General features: G+C 56.3%; 1 protein-coding gene across 1 annotated transcript in view; it reads left to right on the top strand.

Annotated features, from left to right (window-relative positions):
* FAM131A (family with sequence similarity 131 member A) overlaps positions 1-21,704 on the top strand; it is a 44,949-nt gene that overhangs the window by 15,873 nt on the left and 7,372 nt on the right. The window contains exons 3-5 of the mRNA XM_045029212.1: positions 14,898-14,991; positions 15,306-15,488; positions 19,399-19,527. Coding sequence (XP_044885147.1) covers positions 14,898-14,991; positions 15,306-15,488; positions 19,399-19,527 — 406 coding nt within the window. The remainder of the gene's footprint in view (positions 1-14,897; positions 14,992-15,305; positions 15,489-19,398; positions 19,528-21,704) is intronic.

Below are 21,704 nucleotides of genomic sequence, written 5' to 3'. Positions count from 1 at the left end.
ACCCCACTTTAATTCTTTATTAATCGAGTCCCATATCAGCTGCTCCATTATCTTGCCTGGGATTGATGTCAGGCTGACAAGCCTATAATTACCTGGGCCATCCCATTCGCCCTTTTTAAAAAGTGGCACAACATTAGATTTCTTCCAGTCTTCTGGAACTTCCCGGTGCTCCAAGTCTTATTGAAAGTCAACTTTAATGCTCCAGTGCGTTGCTCAGCCAGCTCTTTTAAAACTCTTGGATCTAAGTTATCTGGACCTGCTGATTTTAAAATGTCTAACTTTAGTAGCTTCTTTTTAACATCCTCCACAGATACAGGAATGGAAAGAGTGTTATCACCATATGATGAGACTGTATTTGTTTTTTTCCCCAAATACAGAAGAGAAATATTTATTGAACACTTCTGCCTTTTCTGCATTATTATTGATAATTTTACCTTTTCCACCTGGTAATGGTCCAATACCATTGTCAGGATTCTTTTTGTTCCTAATATTTCTAAAAACAAAACCTTCTTGTTGTCTATAGCTCTACTGGCTATACCTGACTCCTTGTGTCCTTTTGCTTCCCTTATCAATTTTCTACAATTCCTAACTTCTGATTTATATTCATTACAATCAGATTCCCCTTTATTCCATTTGTGATATATAATTTTATTTTTATAGCTGCCTTCACTTCCCTCTGAAACAGGTCTTTTTTTTAAACTACCAGAGCCTTCTTCCACAGTTGGGAGATTGTGGTTTTTTGGGCATCTAGTAAGGTCTTCTTAAATGATTCCCAATTATCATTCACATTTTTCTGCTTAAATTCTTCCTCCTAGCTGATTTGGCTCATAATTATTTTCAGCTTTGTGTAATTAGCTCTGTTAAAGCACCAAGTATGTGTGTATGTGTGTGTAATATGTATATATGTATATGTATGTGTATATATGTGTATATATTTTTACTGATCTGGACTTTATTCCACTTGAAAATTGTAAATGTGATCAAGTCATGATCACTTGTACCTGGCTACCCTTAATTTTTAGTTCTGTGCCAAGTTTCTCTTTATCTGTCAGGACGAAAGTCTAATATAGAACCCCCCTGTGTTGGCTGCATCACTTTCTGAGTTAGGAAATTGTCAGCTATAATGTTTAGAACTTCTAAGGATGTTTTAGTACTGGCAGCCTGAGAGCTTCAGCATATGTCACTCACATTGAAATCCACGGTGATCACGCTGCTTTTTCTCCGACACACGTATAGATAGGTGCATAAAGAGCTGGTCGTCCTGTTTCCTAGTGTGATCTAGTGGGATTAGTTGGAGTGTAGCCGACACCAACTACTGCCTTGAGCTTTATCTGTTAGGACATTGATCCCTTCGCATTCCAGATCATTTTCTTCTGACATGGAATACAGAGGGGAGAGGAGGAGAAGGATGGGGAAGAGAGATACATAAATGTGGAGCTACTAGGGGGATACTGGACGGGTCACTTGCTGAAAGGTTCCCTGCACCTTGAAGTCTTTAAATCATGATTTGAGGACTTCAGTGGCTCCGACACAGGTTTGATACAGGGGTGGGTGGGTGAGATTCTGTGGCCTGCGTTGTGCAGGAGGTCAGACTAGATTACATCCCGTTTCCCTTCATCAGTCTGGATTGTAGGTGGCTTTGTCCTCCCAGTCGCAGACCAGGCTCAGGGCTATAGAGATGGTAGATAAAGTGAATGCCCAAGCGGTGGGTGGGCCCCAGGGGCATTCTCTGCTGCCCATGAGCATCTGCTCTGGCCACATAGGTGCTAACTCTGTGGGTGCTCTGGGGCTGGAGCACTGATGGCCGGCAGCCCCCTATCACCTCCCTAGTGTCTCCTGCTCGCCGGCGGGGCCCGCAGATCACTGCCTCCCTCACCCTTCCCGTGCCGCCCACCCGCTGTGATCAGCTGTTTTGCGGTGTGCAGGAGGCTGGGAAGGGGGAGGAGTGAGGACAAGGCATGCTTGGGGAGGGGGTGGGAAGGGCCAGGGTGGGGCCTGGGGCAGAGCTGGGGGTCGAGCACCCCCTGGCACTTTGGAAAGTCGGCACCTGTTTCCTGCCAGACTTCCTTTCTGAGCAGGGGAGAGACCCTGCTGAGCTCTGAACGTGGGTCTAGCACCGAGCTCTACACCCAGCAACCCCCTGGTTCAGACGTGGGGAAAGCAAGCCTTCTGCTCCCCTGTGAGGAGCAGTGCTACCCACGGCCCCCCAGCGGGAGCTGGGGCACGCGGAGAGATCTTGGGAGCATGGAAGTCTTGGGAGATCTTGGGAGCATGGAAGCAGCTGAAGTCTGTCTCTTCCCCCCTTGGTGCAGCCCCCATGATCTTCAGTGGGATTGTGGGTGCTCAGGAGCGCTCATCATCTTCTGCTTTGGTGCAGGGGTCTAAATGTGGCTTTAGGAGCCAGCTGTGGGTGTCTAGGTTTGCCAGTGCGGGAAGCCCCCTCAGAACATGGCAGAGCCTTTTAATGGATGCGTCTGGTATGGCTCTCCAGGTACCCAGGGCAGTGAGTCCCCCTGTTCTCCCTCACGCTGGAGGCAGGGGGGTACTTGTGCTTAGCTGGATGTCAGCTGCCTGGTGCCTCCATCCTGGTAGCCCCCCAAGCACCCTCCTTGGGGCAACGCCAGCCCTTCCTTTGTCAAGGGGCCAGTGTACACCCCAGTTTGTAGGATTCAGCTCCTTGCTTAACATCACAGCACTGAGAGGGTCAGAGTGGGCCACAGAGACGGTTAATATCAAAGATTCAAGAGCGCGTGAGGAAGGATATTGGAAACAAACGCGTAACGTGCTTTCTAGGGAGCCAGGCTGACCTCTCGTTTACCTCCCCCCAAAGTCCTCTGCAGCGTTTCAGCCAAGGCTGGTTGTGATCCCCTTTCCATGGCTGTCCGCACGCAGCCCGGTTACTTCCGAAGTGCGGGGTGTCATCGTCCCCGGTTACTTGAGTCCCCAGAGTAACCAGGGAGCTAAGCAGAAGGCAGCGTCCAGTGTGTTTGCTCCGAGTGCTGAATTTACAGCTCAGCAGAGGGCCAGGTGAGTAAACATCCCTGGCTGGCAGAAACCTGTTTGTCAACTCGGCTTTGAGACAGAGGCGAAACCTTGTTTGCTGTACACGGAATAACTCCTCGCGTCCGCACCGTCCACCCCACTAGTAATGAGCAGTGTGAGCCCGGCTTTCGTTTGAGCTCCCATGGCGGTTCTCGGTGAACCAGAATGGACACACCAGAATCAGGATGTGCCTGTAACCCCTCTTACCCGTTGGCAGCGAGGGCTTCTTGGGTTACAACCTGCCCCGTGGTTTATGTGCGGGTGACTCCCTGGGGCTCTGGGCATTGGCATTCCACAACCGACTGAGATCACAACCCCCCCGCTCACTCCAGCACCCCACATACCCTGTCCCTACACACACCCCCTCCCTCCCCTCCTTTCCCCAGTGCACAGCCCACTCTGGCCCCCAGACACACATTGCCCCCTGGGGTGATGGGCCTGGAGGCCGCAGAGCATGGGGGAATAGGGGGATCCCAGTCCCAAGGGGCTGAGCCTTCCAGCGCCCTGCTGATCAGGGCAGGACGGCCGTGGCTTAATCCCCAGCGTGGAGTCGCCCCAGTGTTCAAAGCCCAGAGGAGACTAAGGTCTCGGCACCTGTAGACTCCTCGGCATCCCTCCCCAGCAGTAGCCAAGCACCTTGCTCAGCCTCCCCCACTCAATTGCGTAACCAGAGCCCTTGCCCCTGGGCGGGTGGGGTGTCTGTGCTGAGCAGACATGGGCCTTTGCATTGGGGAAAGGGGAGGAACCATGGTGAGCCCCAGGGATTCCTGGGGGCACCCTCCCCGGACCCCGGGGCTTTGCACCATGTCCCTGGGGGCTTGGTTGCCCTGGAGCTCTCAGGCATTCCTGGCATCATCCTCACCCCCCCAAAACCCAGCGCTTCTCTTGTGGCCATTCCCCAGGGCACGGCTGGTGCTGACACACCCTCTGCTTTACTGACCGGGCGGCTTAGCACAGCCCTGGCTCCCGGAGCACCCCTGGGGGTGGGGCGGATCCAGCACTGGGTTCGATGGTGGGGGGGTGTCTGTGTCTAAACCAAGAGAGAATTCAGGGAACCCCACAAGTATCCTGGGGGGTTGGGGCTGGGCTCATGATCAACAGAGCGAGCCCTGGGCGAGCTGCAAAGAGCTCCTGGGCCCACAGAGCCCAAGGGCGGCTTCTAGACTCCGGCATGAAACTCTCCTTTGGATCCTCCTGTTTGCTCTCTTATGGCGGCCTCTGAAACAAGCCTCCATCTTCTGGCTCCCCCCATCAGTCCCCTCCCCCACCCTCGCCCCCCTCCTCACTCAGGCTCCAGCCATTGCACCCCTTCCCGCTCCTGTGCCCTTTGAAATGCAGCCGGGAATGCGGGACAAGGCTGGGAGCTCTTTAGGGCAGGGCCTGGCTCTGGCACACCTGGGCGTGGCGTGCCCAGGGCAAGGGGCTGCAGGGACACAAGCGCACAGAACACCAGCGACTAGCCTGGGGCACGTCCCGGGCACGGGCAGTGAGCGGCCGAGCTGGCAGGGTAGTTGCTCTGTTCGGTGCCCTGAGCTCGGTACTGTATTATTGGGTGCTCGTAGCTCAGTGCCCCCAGCCTGCTGGCCCCTGGGTGAGGCTCAAGTGCTGGGCGGTGAAGTGGGGTCTGGATATTGGAGAACCAAGGAGCAATTTAGCCTTTGCTCAATGAACCGCCTGGCCTGTAGCAGCCCCTGCCCATAGCTCAGCCAGCAAGGGCTGGGTGCTCAGCATGTGCCCTGCACCAAGGGACGCAGCATGGATTGCACCGGAAAAAGCCAGGGGAGTCTGTGCAGTGTTCCTCCTCTGATCGCCTCACCTCCTGGTCCCTGCTGGCCTGGCCAGGGTATCAATACTCCCCGCTCTCTGCTGGCCCGGCCGGGGTATCGATACTCCCCGGTCCCTGAGTCCCTGCTGGCCTGGCCGGGGTATCGATGCTCCCCGGTCCCTGACTCCCTGCTGGCCTAGCCAGGGTATCGATACTCCCCGGTCCCTGAGTCCCGGCTGGCCTGGCCGGGGTATCAATACTCCCCGGTCCCTGACTCCCTGCTGGCCTGGCCGGGGTATCGATGCTTCCTGGTCCCTGAGTCCCTGCTGGCCTGGCCGGGATATTGATACTCCCTGGTCCCTGAGTCCCTGCTGGCCTGGCTGGGGTATCGATGCTCCCCGGTCCCTGAGTCCCTGCTGGCCTGGCCGGGGTATCGATACTTTCTGCTGGCCTGGCCGGGGTATCGATACTCCCCGGTCTGTGACTCCCAGCTGGCCTGGCCGGGGTATTGATGCTCCCAGGTCCCTGACTCCCTGCTGGCCTGGCCGGGGTATCGATACTCCCAGGTCCCTGAGTCCCTGCTGGCCTGGCCGGGGTATCGATGCTCCCTGCTGGCCTGGCCGGGGTATCGATGCTCCCTGCTGGCCTGGCCGGAGTATCGATGCTCCCTGCTGGCCTGGCCGGGGTATCCATACTCCCTGCTGGCCTGGCCGGGGCACATCTCTTCCCTCGTTGCTGATGTTCAAATTCCCCTCGTCTGAGGCTGGCGCCGTGATGGTGACTCTGTCTCGCACAGATGCTGTGAGGGCCTCTCCTTGCTGCCCCTGCCGCCAGGAGCCCTCCGTGGCCGTGGTCAGTGTGAAGTGAGCTCTGAGTGTTCCCCTCCCGCTGATCCTGCAGCCCTGACACCCAGCCTGGCCCGAGCACGTGGAGGTTTTCCCATGAGCTCTGCTGAGCCTGTCCTGTGCAGACAGCAGCCTGGGAGCTAGGCTGGGTCCTGCCCCCTCCATATCCCCCGTCCTGTCCCCTTCCCCACGCCCTGCTGCAGCCCCAGCTCCCTGGTATCTTTTCCTGCCGCGCTGCACTGACGTCAGTGCCAAGCCAGGCCTGTATCCTGGGAGAAATCAGTCCATGGTGACTGGTTGCCATGGAAATACACCTTGTTGCAAGCTACAAGTCCAGAATCACTTCCTAGGAAGCCACTGCCTATGAGCCACTGGGGCTGGGTCTAGGGCTGCTGCCAGGGAGGCAGGGGGCAGCTGGCAGTGCCAGGTAAGACTATGCAGAGCCTGCACTTCTCCCAGGTGGTGCTGGGACTGTGCCCAGGGACCATATGCGACAGGACTCAGGTGGCAGGAGCTGCATTGGCTCCTACTGTCCCTGGCTGTGGGAAATGCATCCCCAGCTGCTGCAGTTCCTCTTTCTTGCCCCTGCTGGGATCTGACCAGCAGCCAGGACGGTGCTTGCGGAGCGTGTGCCTGAAGTCGCTCTCCCACGCCTGGCACCTGTTGCAGGAGTGTTTGCAGAGGCCCGGAACTGCATGTAGCTCATAGGGTCTGTCTACGCTGCACACTGAGCCCAGGCTCTGACTCACATTTGAGCCCAACCCCCTCTTCTGTCCATGCACAAGCCAGTCTGGCTTGGGTCAGCAAGCACTCGGCCCGGGTCTTGGGCGGTGGGTCAGAGCCTGAACCCTGCTGAGTCCCGGGGCTAAGCTGTGGCTCCAGGTCCAATGATGGCAAACCCCACCCATAGATCCCTGCATGGTGGGTGCAGGTCTCAGGGGAGGGGGGATTTAACTCTCTGGGCTGGTCTCCCCAGTGTCTCTGCTCTGCCTCCATTTCCCACCATTCTAGAACGGTCCATCATCGGCTCAGGGCTCCCGGTCCTCCCCTCTGGATGAGCAGGCCCCATGGGGGTTAGCAAGTCCAGCAGCTGCTGCCAGGTTCCAGGCCACGTGCGGCCCCCCGTGCTCCTGTATTTAGGGTGAAGAGCAGGAGGCCCAGCCCCGTCCTGCGTCAGGGCTAGCGCTGCTTCTCCTCCCCTCTCCTGCGGAATGGCAGGCGCTTTCGGCAGGGGCGTGTGGCGCGCACTTCCCCGGTCCCAGCGTGTGGCTGTGGGGCGTTAATGACTGAAACATTCGGAACCATTATCCATTATCTTGCTTTTATTTTCCCTCCTGTCACTCACGATTGCTCTCCCGCACGCAGCAGATTTACTTGTTTTCTTAATGGTGTTGATAAAATGATGACAACGTGCTGTGCATTATACCCAGCTGCTCCCTCCGGAGACCGCCCAGCTGGCACAAACGCTGCTCGCTTCTCCCTCTCTGTTACATACTTCACCCAGAACCTGCAGCTCCTGACAGCAATGCTGCCCTGCAAGGCTTTCCTAAAGCTCTGGGAGTTTTCCAGGCTGTAGCTCCGGGCCCAGGCGGGCCCCTGCAATCCTGCCACGGGGAAATCCATTCCAGGGCTTAGCAGGAACCCAGAAAATATTTATCCCGAATGATGAAATATAGTCTGCAAAGTTACAGGAGCAGCCAGCTGTACTCAGTTGAACAGCGTAATGCAATCAATGCTCTCCTTCAGCACCTCGCACGGCTTCCTGCTGGGGAGGAGGAGGCAGGTGTGCGAGAGAGAGAATGTACATGTGTAGTGGGAGAATGTGTGTAGGTGTATATACAGTATGAGCATGTGTATCTGTATATGTATAGTGGGAGAATGTGTGTATATAGAGTGTGAGTGCATACATAGATAGATATGCATGTAACGGAGGAGAATGTGTATACTGACAGTATGTGTGTGGAATATATAGATACACACTGTGTGTAGAGTGTTAGAATGTATGTGTATATTTAGTGTGTGTAGTGGGATAATATGTGTGTATAAAATATACATGTATCTACACACCTCTGGGCCTAAAAACAGACTAGCACCACTGTGGAATTATAGACGTCAGAGGTGGTCAAGGCCTAGTGAAAACAACGAGGAGTCCGGTGGCACCTTAAAGATTCACAGATTTATTTGGGCATAATCTTTCATGGGCAAAACCCCCACTTCTTCAGCTGCATGGAATGAAAATTACAGATGCAGGCATAAATATACTGATCAAATTGGCCCCGTCAGCACTGGTTCTCCACTTGTGCGATAACGCCCTTCTCTTCATGTGTCAGTATAAATATGCCTGCATCTGTAATTTTCACTCCATGCATCTGAAGAAGTGGGATTTTTACCCACAAAAGCTTACGCCCAAATAAATCTGTTAGTCTTTAAGGTGCCACCAGACTCCTCGTTGTTTTTGTGGATACAGACTAACGCAGCTACCCCTCTGATACTTAAGGCCTAGTGGTTATTCCCCAGTGGCCAATGCAGGTTCTTCCTGCTCCAGTACTTTGTCTAGTCTGGTGCTGACTCGAGCAAAAGGGTTTCCATCATCCCGGTAAAGGGATGATGTTCAGGAAGGATACCGGGAAGAACTGCCTGAGTGTGACATCACCCTACGCGCTGACTCTGTGCTGAGGGTCACCAATTTCCCCTTGAACACCAATTGTATTTCCCCCAAAGGACTCCCTGGTGCTATTGTTTCCTGCACCCTCCCCCTACTATTTCACAGTCATCTGATGTTTGCAACACCTCCGGCTGAGTGTCATTGACAAGCGCAATCTACACGCTCTTTACCCATTCTTGCAAATCGTTCGCACATGCTCTATGTACTGCAGCCAATGATGGTAAAAGAATATTAAGGTTGCAAAAAGCCCGGGCAAACTTAATTCGGCCCCCTGGTGTCTGCGTGTTGTGAAACAGTCTTGAATTACATGATCACATACATGGTTTTTCACTGCCTAGTTCAATATTTATTTTGATCCCCTCATTCACTGTTTGACCCCAGATCTTATTCACCACACGCCGTCCAGCCCCTGCACTGAATACAAAACGGTTCATTTCCTCAGCGGTGTTTCTAAGGTGCTCTCATTATAGTATCCGAACAGTAATGAATTTATCTCAACCACCCCCCTCTGTCGGGGTTACTGCGATCCCCAGCTTACAGACGGGGAGCAAAGAGACAGAGTTTCCGCTACCATTGGATGCCCAGCTTGAGGCAGCGAGGGCCTGATGGAGTATTTAGCAGTTCTGTAACACTTGATCCGTTCAAGGCACAGCTCCGATCAGTTTCAATTGCAGTTGTGAGCACGCTGCAGTTCTTCACATAAGAGCCCACAGTCTCAAGTCAGAAGAAGAGGCTCATGCAATTAGTGATTTGTGAACAGGCTGGATTACGTGATTTGCCCAGAATTACACAGGCAAAGGCAGGGATAGAATCCACTTCTCCAAGGTGACATTCAGCTGCCTTAACCAGGAGCCATCCTTTCTCATCCTTCCGTTCCCCCTCCCTGTCACTAGCCACCTTCCAATTTCTGTGACAAACGAACCAGCCGTCCTGCGGACAACGGCCACAGTCACTATACAGCCATGATTCATCCCTGAGCAGATCTAGCCCATCCACCGAGGGAGGGAGGGCTCCAGTGGAGAAAATAGTGTGTGATCATGTAATGAAAGACTGTGTCAAAATAATGGAGTGGCTAATACAGGACTCAGTTAATAAAGAACTAAAGGACGATAATATAATGAATGCCAATCAAGATGGGTTTATGGAAAATGGAGCCTATCAAACTAACTTGATGTCTGTTTTTGGACGGGATTATGAGTTTGGTTGATAAAGGTAACAGTGTTGGTGTAATACACTTAGCCTTCTGGAAGGCAGAGGACTTGATGCCACACAACATTTTGATTAAAAAACTAGAACGATACAAAATTAAAACGGCCCCCATTAAATGGATTAAAAACTGGCTAAGAGAGAGGTCTTGAAATGTGATTGCAGTTGGCACTGCTGTGACCACTGCTGGGATCCTGGTTCCAGTTCTGTTGCCCACAATTCAAGCTGTTGATAAATTTGGAGAGGGGTCAGAGAGGAGCCATGAGAAAGATTAAAGGATCAGAAAACCTGCCTTCTAGCAGGGGTTCTCAAACTGGGGCTCGGGACCCCTCAGGAGGTCGCAAGGTTATTACATGGGGGGGGGGAGTCGCGAGCTGTCAGCCTCCACCCCAAACCCTGCTTTGCCTCCAGCATTTATAAGGGTGTTAAATATATAAAAAAGTGTTTTTCATGTATAAGGATGGGTCGCAGTCAGAGGCTTGGTATGTGAAAGGGGCCACTGGTTCGAAAGTCTGAGAACCCCCGCCTTATAGCCCCCGAGAACTCAGTCTAAACAAAGAGAAGGTTAAGAGGTGACTTGATTACGGTCTGCAAGTATCTACACGGGGAACAAAGACTTAATAATTGGCTCATCAAGCTAGCAGAAAAAGGAACAACAGGAGCCAATAGCTGGAAGTTGAAGCTAGACAAAGTCAGACTGGAAATAAACCATAATTTTTTAACGGTCAGAGTAATTAACCATTGGAACAACTGACCAAGGGCCGTGGCGGATTCTCCATTCCTGGCAATTGTTGAATCACTGTTGGATGTTTTTCTAAAAGATCTTCTCTAGGAATTATTTTGGGGCAGTTCTCTGGCCTGTGCGATACAGGGGGTCGGACTGGATGATCACAAAGGTTTCTTCTGGCCTTGCAATCTACTAATCTATAACAAGATCCAGTGGCTGGAAGTCAAAGGTAGGCAAATTCTGCCTGGAATTAAGGTACAAATGTGTAACAGTGAGTGTAATTGACCATTGGTACAATCTACCCTGGGACATGGGGGACTCCATCACTGAGAATTTTAAAACTGGCTGTTTTCCTCAAAGATACACACTAATTCAAACAGGAATTAATTCAGGGAAGTCCTGTGGTCTGTGTTACACAGGATGCCAGACTGGATGATTATAATGGTCTCTTCTGGCCTTCTGCTCTGTGAATCAGGGAATAATGCATACGCACAAGAGGGGGGCGAATTAAGGTTGCACAGGTAACCTAAATACTAGCATTTCCTAGCTTCTGAATGTTTGTCTTTGCAGCCTCAGTCTTTGAACATTTGAAACATAATTTCATAACATAAAAAGCAAACAAACAAACAAAACCTCACCACCAAATCTGAAGAAGAAGAAGAAAAAATTCCATCACGTGGAAACATACTGACCCCAATTGAACTCATCAGCAGGGTTCAGACCTTTAGATCCACAGCACAGACTGTGATGCCTTATGCTCACAGAGTAACTGGTAGCAGTAGTAGGTTGTTATCCTCTGTCTACTAGAGACGGGATGAGACGCTTTGCAGGTGGGTTTCAGACAGCAAAGGAGACTCAGGACTCCTGGTTCCATTCCAGAGTCTGTAGGAGAGTGTTTGTTAGTGCTTGTAGCCCCTTCTGGTCCATGCCCCGAGCCTCTCCCTTTCCCCTCTGCTCCTATTAAACCCTCCAGCTCCTGCAACCCCCTCCCTCATCCCTGTCTGTTTTTCATCCCGCTGTATTCCATTGCAGCTGCTTCCTCCTTCTCCATCTCCTCTCTGCTAGCTGGGCGAGCCCTGAGAGCATAGGACAGACAACCTCCCTGCTCTCAGTTTAAAAAAAAATATATATATATATACATACACACCTATCTCAGAGAGCTGGAAAGGACCCTGAAAGGTCATTGAGTCCAGCCCCCTGTCTTCACTAGTAGAACCAAGTACTGATTTTGCTCCAGGTCCTTAGATGGCCCCCTCAAGGATTGAACTCGCAACCCTGGGTTAAGGAGGCCAATGTTCAAACCATTGAGCTAGCCTTCCCCTCCCAACAGGGCTCCCTGGCAGGGAGAAGCAATGGCAGGGAAAGTTCTGCTCAGGCCCTGCAGTGCAGCCCCTGGCTGGAGCATGCGCAGTTGCTCTGTGGGGATGGGGCGTGCATGGTCTGGTCATACACTAGAACCTCAGAGTTACGAACACATTGGGAATGGAGGTTGTTCGTAACTCTGAAATGTTTGTAACTGAACGAAATGTTCTGATGGTTCGTTCAAAAGTTTACAGGTGAACATTGACTTCATGTAGCTTTGAAACTTTACTATGCAGAAGAAAAATCCTGCTTTCTCTTTGGGCTTTTTTTAGTAGTTTATGTTTAATACAGGACAGTAACACTGCATTTAACGTCCTCTCGCTTAACATTATTTCAATCTTGCATCCCTGCTCAATTACAGAACATGCTCTATTTAAAGTTGTGCAATGCTTCGCTATAACATCGTTTGGCTGTCTGCTTTGTGCACAGCTGGCAGCCCCCCTATCAGCCCTCCTATGTCCCCCCCACAGCACCTCCCGCCCACCGGCAGATCCCGCAGATCAGCACCTTCCCCCTCCACCCCGCATGGCAATCAGCTGGCTTGCAGCATTCAGGAGGGAGGGGGAAAGAGCGAGGACTCAGCGCACAGGCTCCCTCTCCCTCCCCTGCCTCCCGAACGCCGCAAACCAGCTGATTGCCGTGGGCACAGAGGTGAAAGTAAGCCGGTACAGCGTACTGGCAAGAGCCAGTACGCCGTGCCAGACCGCACTGGCTTTCACTGCGGGGATTTAAAGGGCTCTGGGCTGCTTGCCGCAGCTGGCAGCCCAGAGCCCTTTAAACCCCCCGTCCACGGCGCCAGTGGCTGGGCTGGGGCCGGATTTAAAGGGCTCTGGGCTGCCGCGGCTGCGGTCAGCCCAGAGCCCTTTAAACCCCCCGTCCGTGGCTCTGGTGGCTGGGCTGGGGCCGGATTTAAAGGGCTCTGGGCTGCTGCGGCTGTGGTCAGCCCTGAGCCATTTAAACTCCCTGCCCGCGGCTCCGGTGGCTGGGCTGGGGCCGGATTTAAGGGCTCTGGAGTGCCACGGCTGTGGTCACCCCAGAGCCCTTTAAACGCCCTGCCCACGCTGCTGAGATTTAAAGGGCTCAGAGCTCCCTGCTGCTGCGGGCAGCCCAGAGCCTTTGAATCCCGGCCGCGGCTCTGGTGGCCAGGCTGGGGCCAGGATTTAAAGGGCTTGGGGCTCCCCTCAGTGGCAGGAGCTCTGGGCCCTTTAAATCCCTGCCCCAGCCCTGCAAAGCTCAGGGTTCCCGTGGCGGCCGGAGCCCCGGGCCCTTTAATTTGCCCCTGAGCTCTGGGGGCCTCCCAGCCATCTCTTCAGCTGGGAGCCCCTGGGTGATTTAAAGGCCCTGGGTCTCCCAGCCACAGCTGGTGCCCCAGGGCCTTTAAATCTTGAGAGGCCACGCCTCTTCTGGGTGAGGCCACGCCCCCTCAGGACTCCGGCAGTGCGGGTAAATCCTGTAAGTTACTTTCACCCCTGCGTGGGCAGGAGGCAGGGGAGGAGCGAGGACGTGGTGTGCGGAGTAAAGGTGGGGGAGCAGAGGCAGGTTAAGGGTGAGGGCTTGGGGGAAGGGGCGGAGTGGGTGGGCTGAGGGTTGAGCCCCCAGCCCCTGGTGCTTGCAGAATAAGGGAAGCTGCCACTGCTGCTGCACAATGTGCTTCTCTTAGCCTACAGCACCTTCAGCCTCCTTACCTGCCTCACTGTCTCCAGTGCCAGTGGGCTGTGCCCGGGTGGGGTAAGGCGGGGGCACCTCCCAACAGTAGTACTGTACTGTATGGCAAAAACAAATTTCCCTGGAACCTAACCCCCCATTTACATTCATTCTTCTGGGGAAATTGGATTCGTTTAACATTGTTTCACTTAAAGTCGCATTTTTCAGGAACAGAACTACGTTAAGTGAGGAGTTACTGTACTGTACTGAATTGCTTTTTTTATCTGTCTCTGCTGCTGCCTGATTGTGTACCTCCCGTTCCAAATGTGGTGTGTAGTTAGGGCCGGCGCTTCCATTAGGTGAGCCTAGGCGGTCGCCTAGGGCGCCAGGATTCGGGGGGCGGCATTTTGTGCGCTCCCCACGGGGCGCGCGGGAGCTTCCGGTTCCGCTCCTGTCGTGCCGCTGAAGAAGGACCTTCTGCCGACGTGCCGCGGAAAACAGTGGCAGGCAATTGAGCAGCTCAATGACTGGCGCTGTCGCCTGCGGCATTTCGGCGGAGGGTCCTTCTTCGGCGGCGTGACGGGAGCGGAACCGGAAGCTCCCGCGTGCCCCGTGGGAAGCGCACAAAATGCCGCCCCCCGAATTCTGCCTAGGGCGCCAGAAACTCTGGCGCCGCTCCTGTGTGTGGTTGACTGGTGTTTGTGTCTCTGAGGTTCTGCTGTACTTAGGAGCTGTGTGCAGATAGTCTCTTCAGAGAATTTAGTTGCCAAACTAACAAGTTTCTGCTGAGCATGTACGCACACATTTGTTCAGAAATTTGGGCGGTTTTGCCTGGAAACAGAAAAAGCACATCTCTGACGCCAGTGTGATGCCCCTGCCAAACATTGTGACCGCCCTGCTCCAAAGGATGGGAGTGCTGGAGCTTCCAAAGAAAACAACTTGTAAGAATTTTTTTTAGCAAATGCAAAACAACATATTTTTTTCCCTAACCTTGCTCTTGGAAATAGCTGAATCGTTTTAGCTGAAAATTTAAAATATATAAATATATTCAGCCTGAGGCAGGCACCTGGCGTGGAAAATTTCAACCCAAGCAGTTAAAGTTTGGCAAGTTATAATCAGCTGAAAACAGGGACTTATAATGATAACTGTCAGGTAAACTTAACTATACACATCACTTCAGCTTCACCTGTAATATATAGTATAGATTTTTAAAGGCAAAATTACATTTAGGCACATAGTTCCTACAGAACGTCAATGAGTCTCGAGCCATCAGTCTATCTGGCCTCCATTGTATTAATGTTTCAAGTGAGATTTCAGGCTGTACCAAACATTTTGGGAGAATGGGGTGTGTCTTTCAAGCCCGCTGCTGCGTTTCCCTCGAGTGCCTTTAAACTGTAACTGATAAAGTGCAGTGGGGCAGGAGACACAGAGAGGGTCCCCGTCCTGGACTCAGGGTGGAGACTCCGAGGCAGCTGGACTCAGGGATTCCTCTGTGGGGAAGGGGGTTAATTGAGTCAGGGAGTGTTGATTGATGGCTCTATCCCTCTCTCTCCATATGGGGTCTCTGTCTCAAGGGACAGCAAACGGCAGGTGTCCAGAGTGCTGGGGTGGGGACTTACCTACTTCTCTTCTGTGTTGAAGGTAAATGTTGAAGACACTGTCGAAATGTTACCCAAGTCCCGGCGAGCGCTCACAATCCAGGAGATCGCTGCCCTCGCCCGGTCCTCCCTGCACGGTAATACCAGGGGGCCTCGTGTGCGTGTCTCAGAGGGGTCTGCCATTGGGGGGTGTCCTAGTAGGAGAGGGGAGTTTCATGGGATTTGGAGTTGGGATGGGGATGTCTCATTGGGGTTTGTGTCACCTGTGGGATGAGCTTATGGGGACAGAGGGTGTCTCATGGGGGGGTTCCCCAGGGATATCTAATTGGAGGGTGAGGGTGTCCCATTGGGGGTGACATGGAGTGTCCCACTGGGCAGGTGCTGGGTTTCCATAGCCCCCCCTCCTGGAGCCCTGCCCGCTGCAGCCCCTGATGCTGCCCGGTGTGTTCAGGTATCTCGCAGGTGGTGAAGGACCATGTCACCAAGCCCACGGCCATGGCGCAGGGCAGGGTGGCGCATCTCATCGAGTGGAAAGGCTGGTGCAAGCCCACGGACTCCCCGGTGGCTCTGGAGAGCGCCTTCAACTCCTACTCGGACCTGAGCGAAGGGGAGCAGGAGGCCAGATTCGCAGCAGGTGGGAGCGGTGCGAGGGGCCCGGGCGCATGGACCCCTTGCTCACTTGAGAGGGCGATGGGGGGGGGCTCCCCGCCCTGTTAGAGGAATGGCAGGAGGGTTATTGCCAGGCCTGTCACAGAAATGGGGCCCTGCCCCACAGAGCTCCCCAGGGGGACCCAACAGAGAAATGGGGGGAAGGAGAAACGAGGACTAAGCCCCCACTCTCTGTTTGGGCAGAGAGGGGGGTTAACACCCCCCCATTGGGTGAGAGGGAGGAGTTACCCTTCATTGGGGCGTTGTGAAGCACCCCTGTGCGCTCCCCTCCCCCTGCAGACCCTGGAGGTGGTGGGGCTGAGGTCTGAAGAGCGCCCCCCGGCTGGGCATGGCTCGCTCCCCTGCTGTGGCAGAGAGGGGCACGCCCTTCCCACCGGCTCCGCCCTCACGGCCGTTCGGTGCCACTCCCCTGCTGGTAGCGATCCCCATTGGCCCATCCCTGCCGCTCAGACTTGGGTCCTGGTCGGCCGGGGAACAGGGGACAGCAGGGCGGCGCTGTCATGTAGGGCACCCCCCTCTGCCCGCTGTGGGGATTCGTCCTGACGCCTCAGGGAGGCCTCCACATGCGCTGTTGGGATGGACACAGCTGCCAGGCCACAGCAAGGCAACATGGAGAGCGCGCCCCCCGCCCCGCCAGGGGCTGCAGACGGCACAGACAGAAGCCAAGGCTCTGCGTTGACCCCAGGCGCCCATGTGGGCTTTGCTCGCGAGCTCTTTGCCCAGCACTGTTTGCAAGTGGGTCTGTTTTGCCGCAGCCCGGCGGCGATCCGGCCTGCCAGCGGGGGAGGCGAGGCAGGGCCTGTGTCCTGGTTATCGCTCTCTGCTCCCCTGGGCGGGCTCTTCTGAGCTGGCAGGGCCCGGCAGGCCCTGTCCTTGGAGATCCCTGCAGCACCAGGCTGGGAGCTGAGTCACTGAGCTGGTGGGAAGGAGGGCGCGGAGCCAGAGAGGGAATCATTAACCTGCCCCGCCCCAGGCAGGCAGGGGGTGAACTCTTAGTGCCACCCATCTCAGCTGACCGCCCAGCGTCCCAGCCCCGCAGCACCACCCTGACCGCTGCCCTGGGTCAGGCAAGTGCCTGCTTAGCGGAGCCCTGCCACGTGACTGTCACCGAGGCAGCCAGCCAGCCCCGCGGGCTGCAGAATTCACTGGCAGAAAGAGGGGGCGGGGGCACAAAGACATGCATGTTGCCAGATCTGATCAGCTCATTGTCTAGCACAGAATCTAAGCCCCTGCCCCGGCAGCGAGAGAAGCCAGTACCCTATCGCTTGGCAGGGAGGGGAACCCCCTCACCTGGCTGGCAGCACACGGGTGTGCAGTGCGGTGCATCGGGGTGTGCAGTTGTGTCCATGGAGGGGTGCATCCTTTGCATTTATTAAGGGCCCCATCCAGGAGCTCTGCTAATCCCTGGGCTCTCAATCTGGGGGTCACAAACCAGTGTAAGGGAGACAGAGTTACCCTGCCCTTCCCACATTGCTGCTACATGCCCAGACGGAAAAGGGAACCAATGCACGAGTACACAGACCTCAGATCGCCTGAGCTCCTAGCCAAATCCAGCCTCAATCCACTCAGTAACAAGCCAGGACCTCCATTCCACTGCAGCTGCTGATGGTGGCGGGGAAGGAAGCGTCCCTTCCCAACCCCCACTATCGCCTTCCCTGCCCTGGCAGCCTGGCATTTGCTCACCCGTCCAATGATCCTCTCTAGAGAAATGTTCCTGGTGGCTATCAAATGATCTGGTCTCTTTAAAAGTCCAGGCACAGAGTCCGTCTGCACGGCCAGAGCATGCTGCTGCCTTGTGCCGAGACACAGACTAGACGGGGCTGGAGCCGCGTTCCAGCCCTTGCCTTCGCTGCTGTAAATCACCCCCCTGCTTCATCCCCACCCACAGCACAAGCCTCGTCCCATCACCACCCTTCCCCCTCCCAATGTGGTCTCTCTCTCATCTCTCCCTAGCGCCTCCCGCTGTGGGGGTCTCTCTATAAGGAGGTCTCTGGTCTTCAATGCAGCCCCTGGGGCTGTGGGGAAGGCAGGCAGGCAGGTGAGACGCGCAGGGCAGGGGGAGCAGGAGCTGAGGAAGCTGCTGGCTATGGGGAGGAGGCCGCAGGAGCGGCACCCCCTCGGGATGGAGGCCAGGGAGAAAACCCCACATGGGACAGGTGAAGGGTAGATTTTAACGAGCCCCGCGCTGCCATTCAGGCGGCATTGCAATGAAGAGCAGGCAGGGAGGCAGGTGGGGCTGGACTTGGGGGGCAGGACCCTAAGTTGTGGAGAAAGACAAGATCTGAAGGAAGTGCCATAAGTAGCCAGTGTGGGCCCCGAATCTTCCCCAGAGCCCTGGTGGCAGGGCCAGGGCGGGAGGCTGAACCAGCCCCCTCGCTGGGTCAAAGGCACATTCCTACAGTGGGCCCTGCTGGCTCCGGGGGTCACACATGACCGGGGAGGGGCACAGGGCTGCTGGAGGGAGCAGGGAGTCACCTTGGGTGCTGTGCGGGGGCTGCATAGGTGTGTTCATAGCTGCTGGGCGGTATCAGGAACTGGCTGCTGTTTGCAGATTCACCCACAGCCCTGCATCTATGGGTCTGACCTGGCACCCCAGCCCCTGAGCCTGGGTCCGACTCAGCACCCAAGACCCTGCTCCCCCAGCCGTCCCCACCCCCGCCAGCCCCACTGCTGAGCCTAGGCATTTCTCCTGGCAGTGGGCAGGGCTTTGCATAAGGCCACTGAGGCAGCTCAGCCGACCAGGCCTTCAGCTGCATTACCTGGGTGGTGGCAGAGCCTCGAGCCTGGCAGAAGCAGCACAGTTAAGGCTGGTTCCCGGGAGAGCTGGAGCATCCAGCAGGGAGCTGCCCCCTCCCTGGCATCTGGGGGAAGGTGACGCACGGAGGCAGCTGCAGCCCGGAATTAACCAAACAAGCTGCTCTTAACAACAGGGTTTGTTGTTCTCTGACAAGCAAAATTTAAAAAGAGCGGGCCTGATCCTGCATGGTGCTGAGCCCCCATTGACGCCGATGGGCCCGATCCTGCACTGAGCCCCACCGCAGCCCCCATTGACTCCAGTGGGCCCAATCCTGCACAGTGGTGAGCCCGCCCCCCCCCCAGCCCCACTGACTGAGGTGGGCCTGATTGTGCACAGTGCTGAGTCTCCAATAGGCCCAGTCCTGCCTGGTGCTGAGTCCCCACCACTGATGGCCACAATCCTGCATGGTACTGAGCCCTCTCTGCCCCACTGATTCCACCAGGCCGGTCACCCTGTGAAGTGCTGTGTCCGTTCAGCTCCCATTGGTTCCCCTGGACCCAGCTGCCCCCACGTGGGGTGCGGTGTCAGGCCCCCAGTGAGAACAGAGGGGTGCTCTGTCTTGCTCCCGGACCACCTGTGGTCTTCGTTCAGCTCTCCCATCGGGGGACACACGTTGGTGGGCTCCCTAGCCTGCCATGGTAGGAGGCTTCTCCCAGCAGCGGGGAGCACCAGTGCTCTGCCGGGCCGGGCATGCCGGAAGCCATCTCTTAGCACAGGGCTGGGCCCAGGGGAAGGAGTGACCCACGAGGATCCGGAGTGGCGACCTGCGGGACCAGTGCCTGCACAGGTTTCAGTGGACAGCGCAGAGCGTGCCAGTGATGTGGGGTCCCCCCGCTCTGGGCCGTGTTGGTGACGGGGCTCCCCACACACCCGCTCTGGGATTGATGAGCCAGTGATCAGGAGTCCAGCCCGGGCTGTGGCTTGGTGGCCATAGCATGTGGTGCTCAACCTTGGTTCTCCCGGTGCAGCAGTACCCACCCCGAGGGGTCCCCACTGTTACTCTGCACCTACGAGGGGCTGGCGTCTGCCCATTGGGCCCCTCCTGAGAGCTCATTGGTCTCCCTCCCTGCCTCCCCAGGTGTGGCCGAGCAGTTTGCCATTGCTGAAGCCAAGCTGAAGGCCTGGTCCTCCGTGGACGGGGAAGACTCCAACGATGAATCCTACGACGAGGACTTTGGGACAAACACCAACAGCACCCAGCCAGCTGGTGAGCGAGCAGGAGGCATTGTCCACATCCGTGGGGAGCCAGGGGCCCCCACCCACAGATTCTGGGGAGCCGGAGGCCCCACGCATGTCAGGCAATGGGGCAGGGGCTCCCCACCTGTGTCATGTGCCAGAGCAGAGCCTACCTCCATGCCCCCAGGAGAGAAGCTGGGGGGCTGGGGGGTCCCTGGGTGCCGAGCTGGACTGAGTAGATCTGTGTGGGTTAGTGCCAGACACCGTGGGGCCGACCCCTGGCCAGTCGGTAACTGAATAGAGATATCCCCTCTACAGAGGTGGGGAAACTGAGGCAGGGAGCCCAAGGCCTAGAGTGAGTGGTAGAGTCAGGGATCGATTTCCACAACTCAGCTCCTGGGCCTTCCCTCAGCCCCTAGCACCCGTTTCATACACACAGGCTGACCCTGCTGTTTCCTAGGCCAGGGGCTCCCCGGGGTCTGCTGGGTCTGCGGTGACCAGGGCGGGCGCACTGTACCGCTGGGGGCTCCAGCCCTTCTGTTCGGCGTGCTCGGCGCTGTGCAGGCGAGCAGGGGGGATGGCATCGAGCTGCAGCGGACTGAGCGTGCTGCGGGTCATTCCCACTCGACTCTCCCTTGTGGCCTTGCGGAGGGCGGGTGTTTGGGAGCGGGAGCTGGAGGAAACAGGGAGAGCTGGGCTCACTGGGCTGGGTGGGCGTTGGCCCATGGGGAGCGAGGAGAAAAGCATGCAGGCAATGGGGCATGGAGCCAGGCTGCAAGTCGCCCATTGACTCCTCTCTGCCATCTGCCCCACCGCCCGTGTCTACCAGGCACAGCACCTCACCTCTCCCCTTCTTGTGAGCGTAGGGGACCAGCGCCTGCACAAGTCCCAGTGGGCAGCGCAGGGCGGGCCAATGCTGCCCCCTCTCTGAGGCTCTATGGGGGGCCAGCCTGAGAGGGACCCCAGGGCGCGTCCCCTACATCAGCCCCTGCCGCCCCGTGGCAAACAAAAAGGAAGGAGAGGCCGATGCACGTGTCCTCTCCAGGCCTGTAATCGAGTCCTTCTGTGCAAACAAAGGTGCTTTCTCGCAGTCATTAGATGCCCACTAATCTTGGGCAATTTGCATATCAAAGACAGTCAGCAATAATCTGCCCACACTCCATCCAGAGAAGGGTCTAATTGCTCGTCTGTAATTAGAGGGAAAGTGGAAAAGCTGGCGGATGGGAGCCGGGGCCTGATTGGGTTTGTGGGCGTGGCCCGGGGCACCGCGGGCATTGGTCCCATGGCACCATCCCCCAGTCACGCTCTGAAACATGCCCCCAGCCCCTGAGAGTCCTGACATGCTGCATTCCCTGGGAGGGACCTGGCTGGCACTCAGCCCTCCCGGGGGGTGTTGGGACTCTGAGCCTTAACAGAAGGTGGGCTTGTGGGGGAGGGGGCGACCCACTGATTCCTGCTGCAGCCCCGATGTCCAAACTCGGTGCAAAATTCATGGGTTAGAATCAAGGTTTAGAAGGATTTTTTTACTAAGTCCCTGGTTGGATTTTCAGGAGCAGGGAGGGTGAGAGGGTTGCATGGCTGGGGACTGGGCCCTGCGAACGCTGGCTGGAAAGGGGCCTCCCCACACACAGCTCTGCCAGTTCCCCTCATCCTAACCCCCAGAGCCCCTGAGCTCCCCCCCCCAGCTCTGCCGGTGCCCCTCAATCCTGAGCCCCTGAGCTCCCCCCTCACAGCTCCGCCAGTGCCCCTCAGTTCCAGCCCCCCAGAGCCCCTGAGCTCTCCCCTCACAGCTCTGCCAGTGCCCCTCAGTCCCGGCCCCCAGACCCCCTGAGCTCCCCCCTCACAGCTCTGCCAGTGCCCCTCAGTCCCAACCCCCAGAGTCCCTGAGCTCCCCACCCCAGCTCCGCCAGTGCCCCTCAGTCCAGAGCCCCTGAGCTCCCCACACACAGCTCTGCCAGTGCCCCTCATCCTGACCCCCAGAGCCCCTGAGCTCCCCACACACAGGTCTGCCAGTGCCCCTCAGTCCCGGCCCCCAGAGCCCCTGAGCTCCCCACACACAGCTCCACCAGTGCCCCTCATCCCGACCCCCGGAGACCCTGAGCTTCCCCCTCACAGCTCTGCCAGTGCCCCTCATCCCGACCCCCAGAGCCCCTGAGCTCCCCACACACAGCTCCGCCAGTGCCCCTCAGTCCCAACCCCCAGAGCCCC

The sequence above is a fragment of the Mauremys mutica genome, chromosome 9, assembly GCF_020497125.1.
Source record: "Mauremys mutica isolate MM-2020 ecotype Southern chromosome 9, ASM2049712v1, whole genome shotgun sequence".
NCBI classification, from domain to species: Eukaryota; Metazoa; Chordata; order Testudines; family Geoemydidae; genus Mauremys; species Mauremys mutica.
This window is presented reverse-complemented; position numbering and strand designations above follow the sequence as displayed.